This window comes from Camellia sinensis, chromosome 13, assembly GCF_055761805.1.
Source record: "Camellia sinensis isolate YWXY chromosome 13, ASM5576180v1, whole genome shotgun sequence".
NCBI lineage: Eukaryota > Viridiplantae > Streptophyta > Magnoliopsida > Ericales > Theaceae > Camellia > Camellia sinensis.
In genome coordinates, this window is record NC_138973.1 from 151558614 (window position 1) to 151577710 (window position 19097).

The 19097-nt window shown below is 36.8% G+C and overlaps 2 protein-coding genes and 1 long non-coding RNA gene across 6 annotated transcripts in view; 1 reads left to right on the top strand and 2 right to left on the bottom strand.

The window, feature by feature from the left end:
* The window catches only part of LOC114289530 (small nuclear ribonucleoprotein SmD3b), a 5075-nt gene extending 2020 nt beyond the window's left edge, over nt 1–3055 (top strand). Inside the window, exons 2-5 of the mRNA XM_028233279.2 lie at nt 1802–1854; nt 1968–2034; nt 2118–2174; nt 2763–3055. Of these exons, the coding sequence (XP_028089080.1) occupies nt 1802–1854; nt 1968–2034; nt 2118–2174; nt 2763–2825 (240 nt within the window). The 3' untranslated portion in view covers nt 2826–3055. The remainder of the gene's footprint in view (nt 1–1801; nt 1855–1967; nt 2035–2117; nt 2175–2762) is intronic.
* A 9975-nt stretch (nt 3056–13030) lies between these two features.
* On the bottom strand, nt 13031–15784 carry LOC145789234 (uncharacterized). Of its 2 annotated transcripts, none has more exons than XR_014349774.1 (3): nt 15725–15784; nt 13348–13480; nt 13031–13259 (listed from the first exon to the last, which is right to left on the bottom strand). It is a non-coding gene; the product is annotated as an uncharacterized LOC145789234 (long non-coding RNA). The 2 variants fall into 2 exon arrangements; XR_014349775.1 differs by lacking the exon at nt 15725–15784 and adding an exon at nt 14605–14765 and having other exon boundaries at nt 13348–13474.
* A 107-nt stretch (nt 15785–15891) lies between these two features.
* Nucleotides 15892–18758, bottom strand: LOC114288995 (BTB/POZ domain-containing protein At2g30600-like). Of its 3 annotated transcripts, XM_082903736.1 has the most exons (5): nt 18430–18744; nt 17323–17553; nt 17052–17074; nt 16775–16936; nt 15897–16265 (listed from the first exon to the last, which is right to left on the bottom strand). In XM_082903736.1, the coding sequence occupies exons 2-5, from the start codon at nt 17354–17356 to the stop codon at nt 16164–16166; spliced, it is 321 nt and encodes a 106-aa protein (XP_082759862.1). In that variant the 5' UTR covers nt 17357–17553; nt 18430–18744; the 3' UTR covers nt 15897–16163. The 3 variants fall into 3 exon arrangements, 2 of the variants coding, with proteins under 2 accessions (XP_082759862.1, XP_082759863.1); XR_014349773.1 differs by lacking the exon at nt 17052–17074 and having other exon boundaries at nt 15892–16265; nt 18430–18758; XM_082903737.1 differs by lacking the exon at nt 18430–18744 and having other exon boundaries at nt 17323–17613.
* Nucleotides 18759–19097: the final 339 nt, after the last annotated feature.

Here is a 19097-nt window from a genome sequence, read left to right on the forward strand (position 1 = left end):
CCTAACACACTATACTTTGAATTTAAAATGTTTTAGTGTTGTACTAACAGTTGTTGATGCATAATAAGCTACAGCAAGTCGGTGAAGAAGTTGCATAGAAGATCCCATTTTGGTTTCTTTAATATAAAGCCCTATGAATCCCAATTTCAGAACCCTATCGGATCATATAGAAACATAACACAAAAGGTTAAACCTTGGTGAACTACATCGTCCGCAAGTCCTCGGCTTTGCTCACAAAAGTGCCACCAACATCACAAATATTGGCAATCTTTTATCGACAATGTAGAAAAGCAAACAATGAGGGTCATTCAGATTTTGGCATTTTCCAATCAAACTTTGCTTTTTTTAGAGTTCCCATCTATAATTGTTTCACAACTTCATATAAATATATCACTGATTCACAGAAAAAGGATATTGAAAACTTTGATTCTTGCCTCAACTATCAATTGAACTTCCTGGGCTTGGGTCATCAAATGGGTGGGAGGAAGAAGATGAAGCCAAGGGCGATAGTGTCTTTTTGCATAGAAATTTGACTTTTGACTTGGCTTCCAAAAGCATGCATGTAGCCACGAGTCCCGTGGACGGAAAATGTAATGGTTGCACTTTAACCCAAAATCACAAGGGAGGTCTCAACCTATATCTAAATCACAAGGGGTAAAGTGCTCTAGCAGAGTAAACTGAATTTTTCCCTATGTTATATTCTTGGTGGCTTGTTTCTTATATTTCTTGCCCGTCTCTCATTATTGTGGTGCAATGGCTATTTCATCCTTATTGGTAGTAGTCATATTGTGAGAAAATTTTATTTCTCAATGGTTTTGAATTGTGATGGATGAGTGAGAATAAGATAGGATAGGAGGCCAAAGTATCTTTCTTGTATGATCTCCATTTCAAAAAGTAAGAATATGCCTAAGGATTTGTTAGTTTTTGTTCACCTTACCATTTCATTTGATTGGTTACACAAAACCTTTACTATTTTTTGTGACATGAAAAAGGCCATTTATAACAAAGTGTAGAAATGGGAAACTAGCAGATAAAGAGGCATTCAGTTCCCAAGAGTTTTGGTGCTTGAAGTGGGTAATCCATAGGTAGACACCTGATCAAACAAGAAGCACTTTACGTTCTTAGGCAATCACTCCATGGCATATGCTACATGATTCCATAGGGATTGAGTCTTGCATTGTACAGAAGGGAAGCAACATGGCGTCAATAATGATCATGTGCATCAGAAAACTATGAGACACACAGAATTTATTTGTTAGTGTCTGGCTGATACTTATATGTCATGTATATAGTGGCTAGATACTGCATTATAATTTGTGGATATTGTTCACTCCTAGTTGTGACTTTGATGATAGGTTCATTGCTGAGCTGTAGTGCTGAAGCTGTAAGTGCTCACTAAAGTTTTCTTAGTTAGCAAAAGCAGGTGCCAAGAAATATGGAGAGCAAGCGACATATTAAACCTGAAATAAAATAGAACAAGTAAAATAAATAATACACAATTTTTCATGTAATATGTTCGGATTTGGACTGTAACGAGCAAACATACACTTGCATATACCTTTTCCCCCAGGTCTGCTGCAGGGTCATTAATATTGACTTTTAGATAGCTGTACATGGTGATTTGAATCATATATGATTGTATTCCATTTTTAATTTGGTTTTTGGTCTTTCTGATAATTGATTACATATGTGCACCCTTTTTTGGTATCCATGTCTGTTGACTCTTCCCTTTCCTTATACACTTTCACATCAGTTGCTCACATCAGTTGCTAATACTGGTTGATTCCTTCATACTTCACAGGATGGGAAGGTTTCACAACTCGAGCATGTCTTTATTCGAGGCAGCAAAGTCAGGTATTGTCTTGCAGCTTAATTGAGATAGTTTGTTTGCTAGTAACCACATTCATTTGTAATAGTTTGTTTTCTTATAACCACATTTATTTGGAACAAATGTGATTTCCAACTAGGTTTATGGTGATTCCAGACATGCTTAAGAATGCTCCAATGTTTAAGCGTTTGGAGTCTAGAATCAAGGTACTTATTCATATATGTCTTTATCTTTCCTATGTCGGTTACCTTCTTTAGTTTTCTAATTTCTTTCACTTAACTTAATGAAGGGTAAGGGCTCAGCAATTGGAGTTGGCCGGGGTCGTGCTGTTGCAATGCGGGCTAGAGTAAGTTTATCTATATATATATTGTTTCCATTAACATCATAAAATGGGTCTTTGACGAAAGTGTAATGATTTGGCATCTGTAATTATTTTGTACAAAATCAAGTTTTAGAACATTTGGGGTGTGTTTGGTTTGTGTTTTGTAACATGTTTCTGGAAGAAAATTTTCAAAAACATATTTGGTTACAAATTTTTTCAAAAAAATTCTAAAATAACTTTTTTCTATTACACATCAATCAATCATTTTTTCTCTCTCCTCTTTTCTTCTCAATCACTTCTTCTCTTACACACATCTACTCAATTACAACAAAATATCAAATCATCCCAAACTCTCAAACTCTAAAACTATTTTCAAAATATACAACCAAACAAACCAAAAAAAAAAAAAAAAATTCTAAGCTCTCTAAAATTTTTTTTGAAAATTTATTTCAAAACACAAACCAAACACACCCTTGGTTTTCATGTTATAAAAAATAAAAACTTTGTTTGAGACTCTATTGGATCACAAGATGTTTGATCTATAGCATGCTTAACAGGTTGTGACCTCTCTATTAACAAGTGGCCTGACTATTGAACTTGTTTACTGTGCAGGCTCAGGCTGCTGGTCGTGGAGCTCCACCTGGTAGGGGTGCTGTACCCTCTATAAGGAGGTAATTGAATCCTTGGGTCTTATTGCCTCCTCTTGGAAGTTAATGCATGCGTTGTAACCGTTACTTGAGTGATGTCTTCGTCTACAACCCTTGTTTTTGTGAACCTGAAAAATGGTGTAAGAGTATATAACTTTTCATTTTTAGAGCTTTATGTTGCACAAGTATTTTACTGCCAGCTAAACGCATCTGGAATGATTATTATTGCTTAATTTTCAATGTTTTTGTTTCCTTAAATCAATATCTAATGTTACCATTCATCGGACGCTCTATCAACTGGTAATAAGAGACTTTATTGCAACAAAGATTATATGGAATGTACCTATAGGCATGCACCACATGTGCGTGGTAGAAATGGAGTTAGAAGAGCAGGTTGAAAATCAGTGGACCAGGTTGTTGCAGATTGATTATAGTTAGATTCAAATGGGGCATCAAAAGTATAACCCGGTCTTTTGGCTAGATTCAAACTGGCATCAAAAGCAATGGGTGGGTGCTGTCCAAACAGAATGCAATGCTATCTCAATTACTTTGCCGATCCTTTTGGTACTTGGGATTGTCCAAGCTATGGTTTTAATTGGATGCCTCGGACCTAGGTAATAGCTTTGTTTGCTCTTAGTTTTGGTTGAATGGCCTAATTTTGGCTTTTGGCAAAGTAGTGTTCAACTTTTTAGAGCATTGAACAAATTATGATTGGGTAAATGGTAAATAGGCTCAACTGTTTTGGTTTCCTCACTATGAAAGCTGGTTGTGGACTAATTTTGTAGAACAGTATTGTTGTTACTTGAAATTTTATAAATTCTATTGAAATTTTATAAATTCTAGTGAATGGACTGTTGTTAGAGCTTACTCCCATGAATCTATATTTATTTGTACACAATTGAAGACACTCCAGATTTGGAAGGTCATTGCTGATTGGAAAATTGTCTCTGTTTGGAAAATTGAAGACACTCCCATGAATCTAGGTTAAATGCTATCTTGCTGATTGGAAAATTGTCTCTGTTTGGATCAAAGATTTGAGGAATGACATGCAAAAGGAAAGAAAATAGGAAGGATATCACTTCTCAAATCCTTAATCCAATCATAGTCCTAAAAGTGTTCTAAGTTGTGCCATAATGTGAAGAATGGACCTCTTAGCGGCATGATAAAAGCCATGACAGAGGAACCTTTGCCCTACTAGCTTGCATATTACTCGCTGTGAATATGATGAAGATGCCGTTGCAAGGAATGAGTAGTGAGAACCAGATTGGTAGATTCATCAAGGAGATAATCAACAGCTATGTGGATTGAAATCGAAGAGTGAAGGTTTTTATTCAAAGTTAACTAAAAACAAAAAACAAAAAAAAAACAAAAAAAACAAAAAATGCAGAAGTTTCGTGGGGGAGTTTTAGAGTTACGTATTGAACAAAAGCTTATCATCATTCAGATTGATAGAGAATCCAGAGGTAGTTTAGTGGAGATCATTGAAAGGAATCGACTTAGAAGTTATTCTATCAAGATCGATTTGGGGGGAGTTTTTGGGCAATGCAGGGTTTGCGACAGGTTTGGAGATGGCGCAAGGATCGACCATTTTCCAGCAAGTATAGCAGCAGTTCAGTAGTATTCTGTCTTCAGAAATACAGCAACAAGGGTGGTGTCTTTGTGGAGTTGTCTAAATGGGTGACCGAGTTACGAAGAAGTAACATTATTCTTCCAGGAAGGGTTGATGGTCAAGGGTGGATGGCAGTGGCCAACATGTTTGAAAGAATTATTCATGGAGATTCTAGGGTTAAGGACGATGGGGAAAGGAAGTATCCAAGTGACCTTGATTTATCAAAGACTCGCACAGGCATCCCAAGAGTGAACAACTCTGTTCAGCAGAAAACAGGGGCAAATAGAGGAGTTTCGTATGCATTTGTGCTCAGCTCTAAAATAGATCCCTTGGGAGGCAGTAGCTCTATTATGGAGATGTGTAAGGTGGTGGTCTGCACTAGAACTGATTTCTTGGATGCATGGGCACAGATTGAGGAGGAGCTATGTTGATCTTTTAAATCTAATATTTCTCTTAGGCCTTTTCAATTAAACAGAGCTCTGTTTGTTGCAAAAAGCATTGAGGAGGAGGCTTACTATGGTGGCTAGGGACTGTTTCTTTTATAGGAGCATTGCGGTGAGTTTGGAGAGCTGGTTAGATGAAAAGCACAGTAGGGCCAATGCCATTGCTTCAAATGGGGGATGGGTCTCTATTTGTGATTTACCTTTTAGTTTTTGGACTAACATGGTTTTTGAATGGATTGGAACGAAGTGTGGAGGTCTGTTAGAGGTGGATAGTAGAACCAGGTCTTTCAGAAATCTCTTTGAGGCAAGATTGAAAGTCAAAGGTATTGGTAATGGGTTCTTATCGACGACTATTGACGTTCAAGTGGAAGGAGTTTCTGCCGCTGTACGATTAAAGGCATTAACAAAGCCCAGTGGAAGACGGGAGGTTCACAGGCAATGGAGTTTTCAACCAGTTTCAGACGATTCTAGTACCGGAGAAAGGAGAAGTAAGGGGTCTTAAGCGACAGCCATGAGACGTGGCAGAATGGAGGTGAGAAGTCAGGCTGGTGGACTGCACGAAATGGATGACGGCAATGGAAGAAGCGTAAGAGACGAAAGGGGCAATCAGTTAGAGTGTTTGATTAACTTTGGGCCTGGTCAAACAGTGGGCTCAGCCCACGATTTGGTTATTTCAAATAAACATTTTAATTTTGGAGTACAAGATGAGGTTGGCCCAAATGATTTTCAAAGTTTTAAGGAATGTGACCCAGTTATTAATGAGGGCCCCAATACATTTCCTTGTTTTAAAAAAAGAGGCCTAGGGATTGTGGACAGATTAAGGGCTTTTGGTTCCAACCCGAAGGAGGTTTCGGAGATGGGTTTAGGTCGGAAGGATAGCCCAATTATTTTGGCCTCACGGGTTAAAGCTTTTGAGTTAGTTGGTGTCGATGGGCTTTGAGGATTTTTAGTGACTGAGGACAGGAGTAGACCCTTCACTTCTGAAGCATCAGAACTAGTCGATTGCGATCGTCCTAGGCAGCCGATCATTCGCGAAGACCTTAGCATAAAGAAAGCACAACTAGGGCTGAACGATATTGTGGATAGATCATGTAGGGATTTTCAGAGTTTCAATGCGGTGGCTGAGGACTTGCTAGAGATTATTTTGGCTTCGGAAAAAATGATTCAGGACTTGGAAGAGGGTCGTTTTGACACGCGTGAGGTATTGCAAGCTTTGGAAGAGTATGGTTCATTTGAGAGTTCAGATTCTCAAACTGAAGGGGACAGTATGGAGGATGAGCAAGTTGATCAGGATTAGGTTCTCAATAATCTTTCAATGCTGATTGTACTACTGATGGTGAGGATATCGAGTAGGTTTCTAACTCTCTGAATTAGGTCAGTCCTTCATTTACCAAAGTTTTAACATTTTCATCTTCGTTCAAGGGGGTACAAGCCATTCTGGTTTCTTCTATTTCTTTTTCTGGGGAAAGGGCTAGGGTTGGGGATTCTTCAATTCATTCTTTTGGGCTGATTTGTCCTGTTCTTCAGATCTCATCAAGGGATATTCATGAACAAGGGGTTAACATAGATACCTTAAGGGCCATTGTGAATGAGTCTACTATTGTGTCTGAGTCTTTACAAGCTAATTGTATTCAAGGTCACATGTATGACAATCAAGGAGGGATCTCAGGTAATCATGTTGACAAGGAGGGCCACGTTTTTAGTAACGGGGTTGAAGAAACGGAGAGTTGGTTGAAGGAATTAAGTATGAGACTTGCCCAATTGAGGAGGAGGAGGTGCCTTGTTTTATGTAGTTACTTCAAGTTATGGGCATGTCTTTAGTTAAAATCAAGGGGACGTCCGGATCAGTTAGTAAGAATATTAGGTTTACAAGGGAGAAAGATGGTAGAAAGGTAGGAGATAGCACTCAAAAAGGGGTAAGGGAACTCGGGAATTTAGCAAGTTTGGTTAATTATGAGAGACGCCGGGAGGTAACTACGGGTGAAAATGTTTCCCAATGAAGTTTATTAGTTGGAATGTGAGGGGGTTGGGTTCTCGGAGAAAGAGGGGTGTTATTAAGGATTTTCTAAGGAGTAATTAACCGGACATAGTGGTTTTTTAAGAATCTAAAGCAGAAAGGTGTGATAGGAGGTTCATGAAGAGTCTTTGGGGTGTTAGGGATTGGAGTTGGGTTTGTTTGCCTTCAATGGGTAGATCAGGGGGCATTTTGGTGATGTGGGATGAGAGAGTTGTTTCTCAATGTGAAACTATAGTGGGGGAGTTTTCACTATCAATTAGGTTTCGAAATCTTGACAATATAGAGTGGTGGTTGACAGGGGTTTATGGTCCTAATAGAATGTCTAGGAGAAAGGATTTGTGGGATGAGCTATATGGGTTATCTGGGTTGTGTTCCCCTAATTGGTGTTTAGGGGGAGATTTTAATGCGGTTAGGAAAAGCTCAGAAAAACTCAATGGAATTCGAACCACTAGGGGCATGAGGGACTTTGATTTGTTTATCAAAGATTGTGAGTTGGTGGACCTTCCTTAGTGCAATACTAAATTTACATGGTCTAATTTGCAAGAGAATTTGGTGTGTTGTAGATTGGATATATTTTTGTTCTCCATGGGGTGGGAAGGTTTTTTCCCCAATTTAAGGCAGGAATCATTACTGAGATTAACGTCAGATTATTGTCCTATTATGATTGAAAGTTGTCCAGTAAAGTGGGGCTCAACGCCTTTTAGATTTGAAAACATGTGGTTGGAGCATCCATCTTTTAAAAGGAAGTTTGAGGAATGGTGGGCCAACGCTAGTTGTTATGGATAGGAGTGTTTTAAGTTTATGAAAAAGTTGAAGAAGGTCAAGGAGAATGTGAAGTGCTGGAATAGAGAGGTTTTTGGAAATTTGTTGTTTTAAAAAAAGGAGGTGTTGAGCAAAATCGAAGAGTTAGATGTATTGGAGGTGTAGGGGGGTTTGGATGAGTCCTTTAGGAGGGAGCGATTTGAGATTGAAATTGGAAGAGTTGGTGTTTAGGGAGCAAATTTATTGGGCTAAAAAAGCAAAAGGTTAAATGGTTGAAGGAAGGGGATGTGAATTGAAATTTTTTTCATAGGATGGCAGATGGGAAAAGAAAGAAGTTTATCAAGAGATTAGAAGTAAGCCCAGGGGTAGTGGAGGAACGGGAGAATCAGATTGTCAATGGAATTTATGACTTTTATTCCAAGCTTTATTCGAAGGAGGAGATGACTAGACCGGGGATTGAAGGTCTTGAATGGGGACCTATTGATCAAACAGTTGCAGCATGGCTTGGAAGACCATTTGATGAAAAGGAAATTTGGGAGGCAGTTTTTGATTGTGAGAGAGACAAAGCTCCAAGTTTGGACGGTTTTTCCATGGCTGTCTTTTAGGAGTGTTGGGAGGTGGTGAAACAGGATTTGTTAGGAGTTTTTTTCGGAATTTCATGAGTCAAGGGTTTTTAATTTGAACTCAAATGCCACATTCATTTGTTTAATTCCCAAGAAAGCAAATGCGGTAAGAATTGGAGATTTCCGGCCCATTAGTTTGGTCATATCATTTTATAAGATTTTGGGGAAAGTTTTATCAAAGTGAATAAGAATTTCATTGGGGGAGACTGTGTCGATGGCGCAAGGGCTTTTGTGAAAGGAAGACAAATCTTAGATGTAGTTCTAGTGGCGAATGAAGTAGTGGAGGAATATAGAAGTTGAGGAAAGGAAGGAATTCTTTTTAAGGTGGATTGGCAATTTTTGGATTTTGTATTGGACAAGAAGGGTTATGGTGGGCGGTGGAGATCTTGGATTAGGGGATGTTTGTCAACGTGCAATATGTCTGTTTTAGTTAATGGTAAACCAGGGGAATGTTTTAGGGCTTTGCGAGGATTACGATAAGGGGACCCATTATCTCATTTTCTTTTTATTTTGGTGGCAGATGTACTGGGCAGGATGGTCGATAGAGCTAGAGAAGTAGGTCTTTTTGCAGGATTGGAGGTTGGGGGGGGGGGAAATAGAGTTAGTGCCATACATTTACAGTATGCCGATGATACCATATTTTTCTCAACAAGGGATGAAAGTGAGATAGTTAACTTTTATTCAATTTTGAGACATTTCGGGGTAATCTTGGGGCTTAAGGTTAATTTGGAGAAAAGTAGGGTGGTGGGCATTAATATGCAGCAAGATCTGCTTTAGAATAGGACGGCTTTTTTAGGATGTGGTATAGAGGCACTTCTGTTTAAGTACTTAGGTCTTGCATTGGGGGGTAATCCTAGAAATGAAGCTTTTTGGAATCCAGTTGTGGAGAAGATTGGTAAGAGGTTGAAAGGGTGGAGTAAGGCTTTATTGTTACGTGGGGGTAGATACACTTTGGTTAAGTCGGTTCTAAGTGGTATTCCTATTTATTTTTTATCTTTGTTTAAGATACCGGTTAAGGTGGCAAAGGCATTAGAAAAGTTGATAAGAGATTTTTTTTTGGGAGGGCAAAGACGAGGGGAAGAGGGATCACTTGGTGAGTTGGGATTTAGTTTCGTTGTTTGAGAAAAAAGGGGGTTTGGCTATTGATAACATTTTAGCTAGGAACATGGCTCTTCTTGGTAAATGGTTATGGATATTTCCACTTGAGAGTGATTCACTATGGCATTTGGTTATTAGAAGTAAGTATGGGACTCAAGACAATGGTATGGACTCACAGGTGGTTCTACGGGGTAACTGTTGTGCTCCTTGGAAATCAATTTCGCATATCTACACTTGTTGGTCTCGTCATTTTTCTATAAAGGTGGGCAATGGGGCACTTGTTCGTTTTTGAGAGGATGTTTGAATGGGTCAATCTTCTTTTGCTTTTAATTTTTCACATCTCTATAAAGTGGCTCGATCTCATAACTCTTCTATTGCTTCCATGGCTTGTTCACTTTTGGCTCCAATTTCTTGAAATTTTGGGTTACGTTTAGTAGAGCTTTGTAACTATGATTTGAGAGTATGAGTTGTATTTTGAGTTTGTGAATTTGGAATTATGATTTGAGTGTGAAAAATTTGTTTGGTAAAGAGTTTTGAATTCAGTGGGGAATTGTTGATGTGACATTTGATATTTAATACAAAAAATTACAACTCATAACCAAATATACAACTCAAAATTATTTTAAAACACATAAATTTTTTTTAAAAATTCAGAAAATATTTTTTTTTGAATATATAAAAATTACCATATCAATTGTAGCAAAAAAAAAAAAAAATTCACTATTCCGGTCAATCGGTGGGACGACCGGTTAGGCAAAATTTGCAAAAAAAAAATTCTGAAAATCTCGCCTGTCTCAAAGTTCTCTGCAGAGTTTTGAAAACGTGTTTCTAAAACTCGTTCCAAACATCATTTGCAAATGTAAGTGTAGAATCACGTTTTAAAAATACAACCAAACAGAGCCTTGATTTTTCTAGAAATCTTAATGATAGGAAGGCTGCACGGTTGGCGTCTTTGTTGTCCAAAATTGACAATTTCTCTTTGGCTTCTCTTATGGAGGACAAGAGGGTTTGGGCTTTCCATTCATCTAGAATATTTTCTTGTAAGTCCTTTTTTGATGAACTTATTGATAATTCTCATGTTTCTCAATTTCTTTTTTGCAAAAGAATTTGGAAGGCTTGTGTTCCTCTTAAGGTGGAAGTGTTTATGTGAGCTTTGATTCATGAAGGCACTTTGACAAATGATACATTGCAGAAACCGAGACCTAATCAATTTTTAAATCCTCAGTGGTGCATTATGTGTTGTAAGAATGAGAAATCCGTGGATTATTTATTTTTGCATTGCCCAATTGTTTTGACTCTATGGCACAAATTGTTTTTGTTGGGGGATGTTATGTAGGTAGCCCTGCAAAGGAGTGCACATATGCTCCAAGTTGACTTTCGCGCTTTTGGAGGATCGAAGAGAGTCAAAATGTTATGGTCTAATGTAGTCTTTGCAACTTTTTGGGTTCTAGGCTCGAAAGAAATGTGAGGGTGTTTGAAGATAAGTCTCGAGAGATAGACTGTTTATGGGATTGTATGTGCCATTTAACTTTTTTTTGGGTTTTGGAAAATCCTCTTTTTAAGGGGATCTCACTTTTTTTTGTTAGTTAGAGATTGGTTGGTGGTGTGTGATATATAAAATTTTGTTTTAAGAGTTTCTTGTTAGGTTTTAGTTTTTGTGATTTTCCTTTTTCCTTTGTAAGAGGATTCCTTATCCTCACTTACTTTTTTTGATTTGTCAATAAAATGTTTTGTTGTTGATTAAAAAAAATAAAAGCCATGACAGAGAGTTGAGGGATAGGCTTCATAGCCAAGCATATAAATATGCCGTCTAACAGCATCTCTAATGTCCTTGGATTAAATGTTTATCAAATCAAGAAAAAATATTTTTATATCAAATTTGTGTCGGGTGAAAATTTAAAAAGATAAAATATTGGAGATGATTTTTTTTATTTATTTATCAAATTTGATAAATAAAAAAATTTGAGGTAATAGGAATCTTTTTGAAAAGATTTTAATAAAAATTTAATGAAATGATTGGAATAGTTCATATCAAATCAAGCTTTTTATTCAAAATTTGAATCAAATTAGATATAAAAAAAGAAAAAAGAAAAGTGAAGGGTTGAAAATGCTCTAATATCCCACAACATAATATAAATCCAAAAAAACAAAAACAAAATTGTATCAAAGTAATCAAAATTTAGTGGAAGTAACCATAGGGCTCCAAGAAGCAAATGCAAAAGTTCCAGGGATTAGAATCATCGGTTGTGGGAGCAGTCAATATAACCCTAAAGAATCTGAAGGGAAGCAGAGCATTGGGACCTATTATTGGCCACGAAGCAAACTGACTCGGTTTGCACATTGTCTGTGTTGGACAATCTTCACTGTATTTAAAAGGATTTAATTCTGTTGTGTACAAAACAACAACAAGAATAAAAGAAATAGATAAACGGAGAGAATATGTTTGATTACAAAAATCAAACTCGAAATAAAAAATAAATAAATAAAAACAGATTTTATTTTGTTACAAAAACAAAATTAAAATCTGAATAAATAAACAAATAAAAACAACACTGAAAGTAATTAAATAACTTACTTGATTTAATTTCTTCGAATTATATTTCTGATCAAGTCCAGTGTTTAACACTGTGTCCTTAAGACAGATTCGTCCTCTCCACGGTGCTTTCAGAATTCGGACGTCTATCTCCCAGGATGAAATGATCTTCCACAAACAATAGCAGCACTACTAATTGTTTGCCTTACGAATACACTAAGTGTTTACACTCTTTCTTTTGAAAATAAAATGCAGCAAGATGAAGAATAGAAAACAGAAGTGAAATACGAAATTTCTGAATCCAAACATCAAATGAGGGTGGTCCTATTTATAGATGTGAAGGTGGCTCTTCATTTTGAATTAAACAGGTATGTAGCTCTTGGTTTTGAATTGAACAGGTATCATACCTGTTGGGTTTTGAATTCAAACAGATTTGAATCAATTCAAAAAGATAGTAAAACGGGAAGGGCCCTGTTTGGGTGTGCATTAATTTCAAAACAGTTTATTTCTGTTTGAAACCGGGAAGGGCCCTGTTTGGGTGTGCACTAATTCCAAAACAGTTTATTTCTGTTTGAAACCGGGAAGGGCCCTGTTTGGATGAACAAATAATCCAAACCAATTTAATTTGAATTATGGATTTTATTTTAATAAAAAATAAAATTAAATTCAAATGTTTTTGGCCCAAAAAGATTAGAAGCCCAACCACACACCCGCGCTCGCCCGACCGGACGGACGGCGGCGGCGCGCGTGTGGTGATTTTTGGGTCCAATGGGTCTAGCCCATTTTGCCCATAACCTCTCCCTCTAAAACACTTGGGTACCCCTTGGGGCACACCCCAAGTATCTCACCCTAAGCCTTATAAACCCTTTCAAAACCTCCCACCAAATCAATGTGGGACAAGCCAATTTACAACCTTAAGGAATTTCCACCAAAACTCCATTTCCATGGAGCACACTTTGGCTTCAATTTCCCATTCACTCGGTAATGGTTTTGAGCAACCAAATATACCACATGAATCACAACGCGGCATAGAACGCGTTACCACTTTGACCCGAGTAAATCGACACTCGGGGCCCACCTAAAAAATAGACCGAACTTAGGAAAAATTCTGGTTTTATCCAGAATTTTATAACCATTCCAACAGTCTGGTCGTTCTCGTGCGCTCTCAAGTTAGTCCAAGTCTTCCCGTCCAGAGAATCCTAGAATTATTGTCAATAAATTTCATGATAAACTCATCATTTTTTACTTCATTCAAATAAAGAAAGAAAAAAAGAAAAAAAGAGAGACCACAAAGAAAATACAAATTCAATACCTTGAGACCAAAACCTTAGGGTTGGTATGTCTTGAAATGGGACTGCTAGCACTAACACAAATTCTCTGAAACATGCAATTTAAAGGATAAGATATCAATAATTTCGCAAAACCATTGGCAAATCAAGAGAACAACAGTATTTCGAGAAGTCACCTTTGCGAGTACAGGATTTACCCATTGATGTTCCCCAAATGACGTGCCAATGAAGTACAGAACTCCATTGCTGTCACCATCACATATGTATTGCCGCTCCTTAAAACTAGATCGCCTGTGTTGGAATCTTGCACTATAAAGCGAAACTACGTCAGCCATAAATCATTCATTTGTAAGGATTTCAAGTAAAGAAACTAATTTTGACATGCTCTCCTACTGCAAGCAAGCAAAAGTACATGACTTGAACTCCGGAACTTGGACTCAACTTTTAAAGAAGCTTTGTGTCGTAATTGTGCATGGCATCACATTATTTGAAAACCATCTCTACATATTGAAGTAGTTGGCAAAATTCAGTTTCTTTGAAGGGCAACCAAATAGAGATGAATTGTTGATCACTTATAATTATAACAAAGATTTCATAACTCTCCGAAAGATTAGTTTCTGAAAATCAGTTGATCTTAACTGAATGGAATCAAAGGACTTACAAGCATCTCTTACATGCCTAAGCCCTGAGACTTCCCATTTCCAACCAAACACCCGAGTCAAGAATCCAAGCCGTCTCTTCGTAGTGGAAGTCATACTGCATGATTTATTACCAGAAATAATACCGTGCAATCTATTACTCCAAGTACTTCTGATGCTATACCACGCCACTCAAATGCCTAAGCTAAGGCAACATTTTGGGCACATTGAAGTGATGAGGACAAAAAAGGCATTGGATGAAGAAGGATTTAATGGTCTTTGGAAAGATTAGATTTTAGGAATTATTACCATATTAGAATATTATTTAGGAATTTATTAACGATTTAATTATTGTCTTATTTTATTTTGGAAATTTTTAGTTAGGATTTTCTTAGATGTGCCTATAAATAGGGCATTATGTAGTGGGGTTATTCAGCTTTGACTATTGAATTGAGATATTGAGTATTGAGATCTAGGTTCAATTTTCTTTTCTTTCGGTGTAGTTTGTTATTTTCATTTACAATATTTTTACTTTCTGGTCGTCCCACATCACGAAGTTTTCCGCAAGCACCCTCTGTGCGTCTTGTGGCTTGGAAGCTAGATGAAGAAGTTTCGCCCTGTCACTATGCCCCCATAGGCATAGCCAATCCTAATCATAGACAGATATCATGCCACTAAACCTATCTATGAAATCTCAGTAAACAAGACAAATCCCCTAACAACTCGATTGCTTTCTGATAAATCTTAATAGAATCTCGAGAAAACAGGACAATTAGTTGTGGCCATGTGACTAACCTTCCATAAATAGAAGGAAGTACTCCTTTACATCACTAGTTTCTTCTACATCACACTCTTCAAGAGAGGTTGGTCATAAACTATGTACTCTGAGCTCCCCTACTCCACTGCCTCCCTCTTTCTCAGATAGATGGATCTATCTCTTCCCTAGTCATCCATTGGGACTCTTGTCTCACATGTTTTGTCACTCTCTAACAAACGTCTAACCAGCCCTTTCACAAAGACATGATCATATAATTGAATACATAGGATGTATGGAAGTAAAATATTCACCAACACAAGAATATAATTTAATTTGGTAAGAACAGGATAGCCTTTACTGTCCATTTCAGCTGTGGGATTTCACCCAAATCCATTCAATGTCAAATCCAGGCCAGACAAATTCTGTCTAGCTTCTCATTGTCAACCTAAAGCAAATGTAGATTTTCTTTCATGAAATACCCATAGAATTATGTGTCCACAATAATGAAGAGGCATCCCTACATGGCTCGTTTTATATTTGCCTGCGTAACTTGATGACATGTTCAGCCACAAAAAGGCTAACAAAATCATTATGAAGATGTCAAAATGCCATAAAATTTCAAAATAGGTGGTCTAGATAGATACACTTGGGCCAGAAGGTAAAAGTAATACAACAATTGTCGTGGCATTTAGAGTGGTAATGGCAATGCCTTGTCTGCCACCCTTTTTCCATTCTATTTACAGTGAAACATGGAGAAAGGAAGGGAAAGAAAAACTAGGCCGGGTAGCTTGAGTGGAAAGTGTCTTTATATGAAGAGAGATGGATTTGGGGACGTAATATTACACAAGAACGGTCAAACTTGATACGTCTATTGCAATGAGGCTCAATTGAAAAATAGAAACTTCTAGTGTTGACTAAGATAGATGGTAAACTAAATCTTTAATTTGATTTATCACTTAGAATAGTGCCTTGATCCAAAATTATTCTCATCCTGTATGTTCCAAGAAACCAAAAACAAAAAAAAAAACATGTATCTTCTCCCACTCCCAATGTTGTAAATCAAGTGTGAGTGTAATATTCTATTTCTTATTCTTAATTCAACAAGTCCAGAAGGCAAGATTGTACAGAAGAGATTGACATTTAAACCATAATACTTACTTGTGGTCACCTTGTGGATTAGCCAATCCAAATTCTAAATAACAAATGGCCTCTTTCACCTGTTACAGTCCAATAAGAGAAGTCAATGAAAAGAATAACCCTACATAATCAACATATCCAGAAATTTTTGGCTGAAAATTACAATTTTACTCACCAGAAAATCATAAGTAGGAATCTTTCTACTAAGGTCACTCCTTTCCAACTACAATAGCATAAGAAAGTGAGAATGAGGATACAAGAAAGAAGCCCAATTTTTAATCTGGCGAATAGATCTCTCTACTATGAGATGTTATCTCTTTATTCTGAGCCACATACCTTCTTAAGCAAGGCATATGGAAGTAATGGGAAGCGCACAAAGGGCTACAAAAAAAAATAAAAATAAATAATAGACTGAAATCTCTCCCCAAAAAGAAGTTCTGGCACAGAATTTAATATCATCTCATCCACTACGCCCCACATAAAATTCCTTTGCTTGCATGCACCATAGTAAGATTGCATTAAGAACTCTTATTTCTTCAGATGTTACCGTCAAATCTGGATGCTGCAAAGCCCATAACTATTATAAGAAATGTTCTAATATGGACACGCTGGAAAGTAGTCTTTCAAAAATACAGTCAAAAAATGGCCTAGTACTTTAGTATCAAACACTATGCAACAGAAGACTTTAAACTTGTTTGATAGACATCCCATCCATCTAATATCCATTAAAAGATTGGTTTTAAATAGTACAATATTTCAGCACATCATAGCTTCCCACCACATAAGACCATATATCTTCACTCTAGAATTTCTTTTTCTTTTCTTTTTTGTTACTAAAAGTGAAAATTTAAAATGATCTTCTTGTTTTTCTTTTTCTTTGTTGAAAATATTTTTCTGTATAATTAATACAGACTAATCCTTTAGTCATGTTTCTGTTACTAGTAAACTTCATATTGGAAATTCTTGGACCTTCCACACTGGACTTTACAATATATGATGTATTGAAGCAAATGCAAAACACTCATTCTTGTTATGTCATTGTCATAAACGACTTTGAAAGAAAGAACCCACCCTAAGAATCTTGCTAAATGTTGCCTCGTCTAACAAAACGAAGTCAATGCTTGCAGTTGTACAATAATCGAAGTGCATTGAAAATTTCTTCTCGCATGTTTCTTCAATAAGTTTACATGGAGGAACAGACGAAATCACTTGGAGAATTGGGCACACTGCGTCCTGCAACAAAGTTCAATGGTTAGCTATAGAAACAACAAACCAATTACTTTGCCAAAAGTGTCCGCTTCCTCGTCCAATAAACTTGTGCATAATTGAAAAATTCTTGTTGTATGACCTTCTTCCAATAGAACTCCATCCCTGCATATAATATGTAGATGAGAGGTATCAATATATCATAATTCATTATCATAAAAGGGTTCTCTTCTTTTGTTTTCAGAAGTTCGAAACCACTACACTTCTCCTTTCTTTTATTTCTAGTCATACAACTAGCACTTTATTCGATCCCAAAAAAAAAAAAGCACTTTAGCATAATGGTAAACACAAAGATATAGTGATGACTAAATTGAGCAATTATCTTTTGTGCTGAAGAAAGGATTACAAAATACCTCTGACAGGCATTCCAAAAGTGTTTTTCAGCATTCCTGATGAAGGAGAGTAACCCCAAATTGATCTGCCAATAGAAGAAGCTGGAGTAGCAAGGTATCAATATCCATGGTGTCTTCCTTGTTGAGTTCTCCATAGTACATGAATTCAAGCATAGCCTTAAATGCTTCTAGTGGCACATCCTGTAAAAGAACCTTCGACGAAATGCTCTCGCTCAGTCCGTTGGTGAACATCTGCCAATGCAACCATGTCGTTCAATAGCCATGTCATAAAATCATCAAAATTGTTAAGAGAACACAACCATCATCGTCCTTGCATACTTAATGGATATGTAAAGTCAATGCAATCTGCCAAAATATGTTGCATGGCAACAACATAGCTTTTGGACATCACACAAATATATGGTTTGAATACAGAGAATCCCAAAAAATAAAAAAACATTTAGAAAGTGTGGAAACTAAATTTTTTCTTTATCAGATATAAATTCAAAAATTAAAATTTCAATTTACTGAGGTCCCCCTACTCCAGCCTTTCACGATGTGTAATGAACACGTACTGAGATGAGCATGAGTACATTCACTTTATATTCATGTAAGGTTGACTTTCCATAACCTCATAACCACGTCAGTCACACTCATGTTCATTGTAAAGTGAAAGGATCAATCATACATAAAGTTGTATAGGAGCTGTTGTAGATTCAATCTTAATTTTTGCTTGCGGTTTTTACCTGAAAGATCAAAAACTATTTTATCCCAATCTTCTTGATGAATAAGAATTATGGTGGTTCTAGTTTTCTACACGAAAAGCAGCAGATTCTCATTATGATCTAAACGTAAGTTCATTATACACTAAACAGAAGTGTTGACTTATTTGCTCAAAACAAACTCCAACTATTAGTCCGATTATCCAACACAATAATTATTTTCCTTGTAGAGCTGGAGTATTTATTTTAAACCAGGAAAAAGAGTGAAATTCTGAAAAAAGCTGAGTGTTAAGCAGATTATAGTGATCAGCCATCAGAATTTTATTCTCACTATTCCACACACATACATGTTATATAATTGGCATGAGGAGTCATAATGTAAGGAAGAGCTAAGAAGTTGGCTCACCTTTAAAAAGGGAACATTCCATAAGCCAAGGATAATTTTATGCGGCTGGGCAACAAGACCATGACCGCCAATATAGATGTCCACATCACTGTACTCGCCGGTTATGAGAAGTTGTTCAAGCCTCTGCATATTGAGGGGAAGTCCCAAGGGAAAGGTTGTACCACAATGAATCTTAGAACTTGGACATGATATCTCCACATTCTTGCCCGAGTCAAACAATTTTTTGTTCAGTTTAAAACTCTTCACACTGCTTCACCAATGGCATCACTTTCATATTTTAAGCTCAGAGCCCTCAGGGAGTTGAGTTGTGACTCTTAAATCTGCATCAGATATAGACATAAGCATTGTAAGAAATTAAGGTTCTATAATCACAGAAACAGCCTTGAAGTTGAAACTTTACGTCAGCCTAGGAAGTTACAATGATTATGAAATCACCAGTGGTTACTGGTTAGTGACTTTTTAACCAAAATATACCCTAATATCTTAAAGAGCAGACAAGTTTCAGTGTTAAATTGATAAATAGCATGCAATTTAGGATAAAATTATATAAGACCTCGAAAATCTCCCAAGTCAAAAATCAATACCCATGGGATTGTTCTTAACTCAAGAATCAATATAACAATGGGTTTGTTAATAAATACTTTGATAAGTCTCTGTTTTGAATATTG

What these genes read in the sequence shown, in the direction of transcription:
- LOC114288995 (XM_082903736.1), bottom strand. Translation starts at nt 17,356, where the DNA reads ATGCTGAAAAACACTTTTGGAATGCCTGTCAGAG. An exon ending in TTTTGGAATGCCTGTCAGAG is followed by an intron (nt 17,075 to 17,322) that starts GTATTTTGTAAT and finishes TATTATATGCAG; the next exon opens with GGATGGAGTTCTATTGGAAG. An exon ending in TGGAGTTCTATTGGAAGAAG is followed by an intron (nt 16,937 to 17,051) that starts GTCATACAACAA and finishes ACTTTGTTGCAG; the next exon opens with GACGCAGTGTGCCCAATTCT.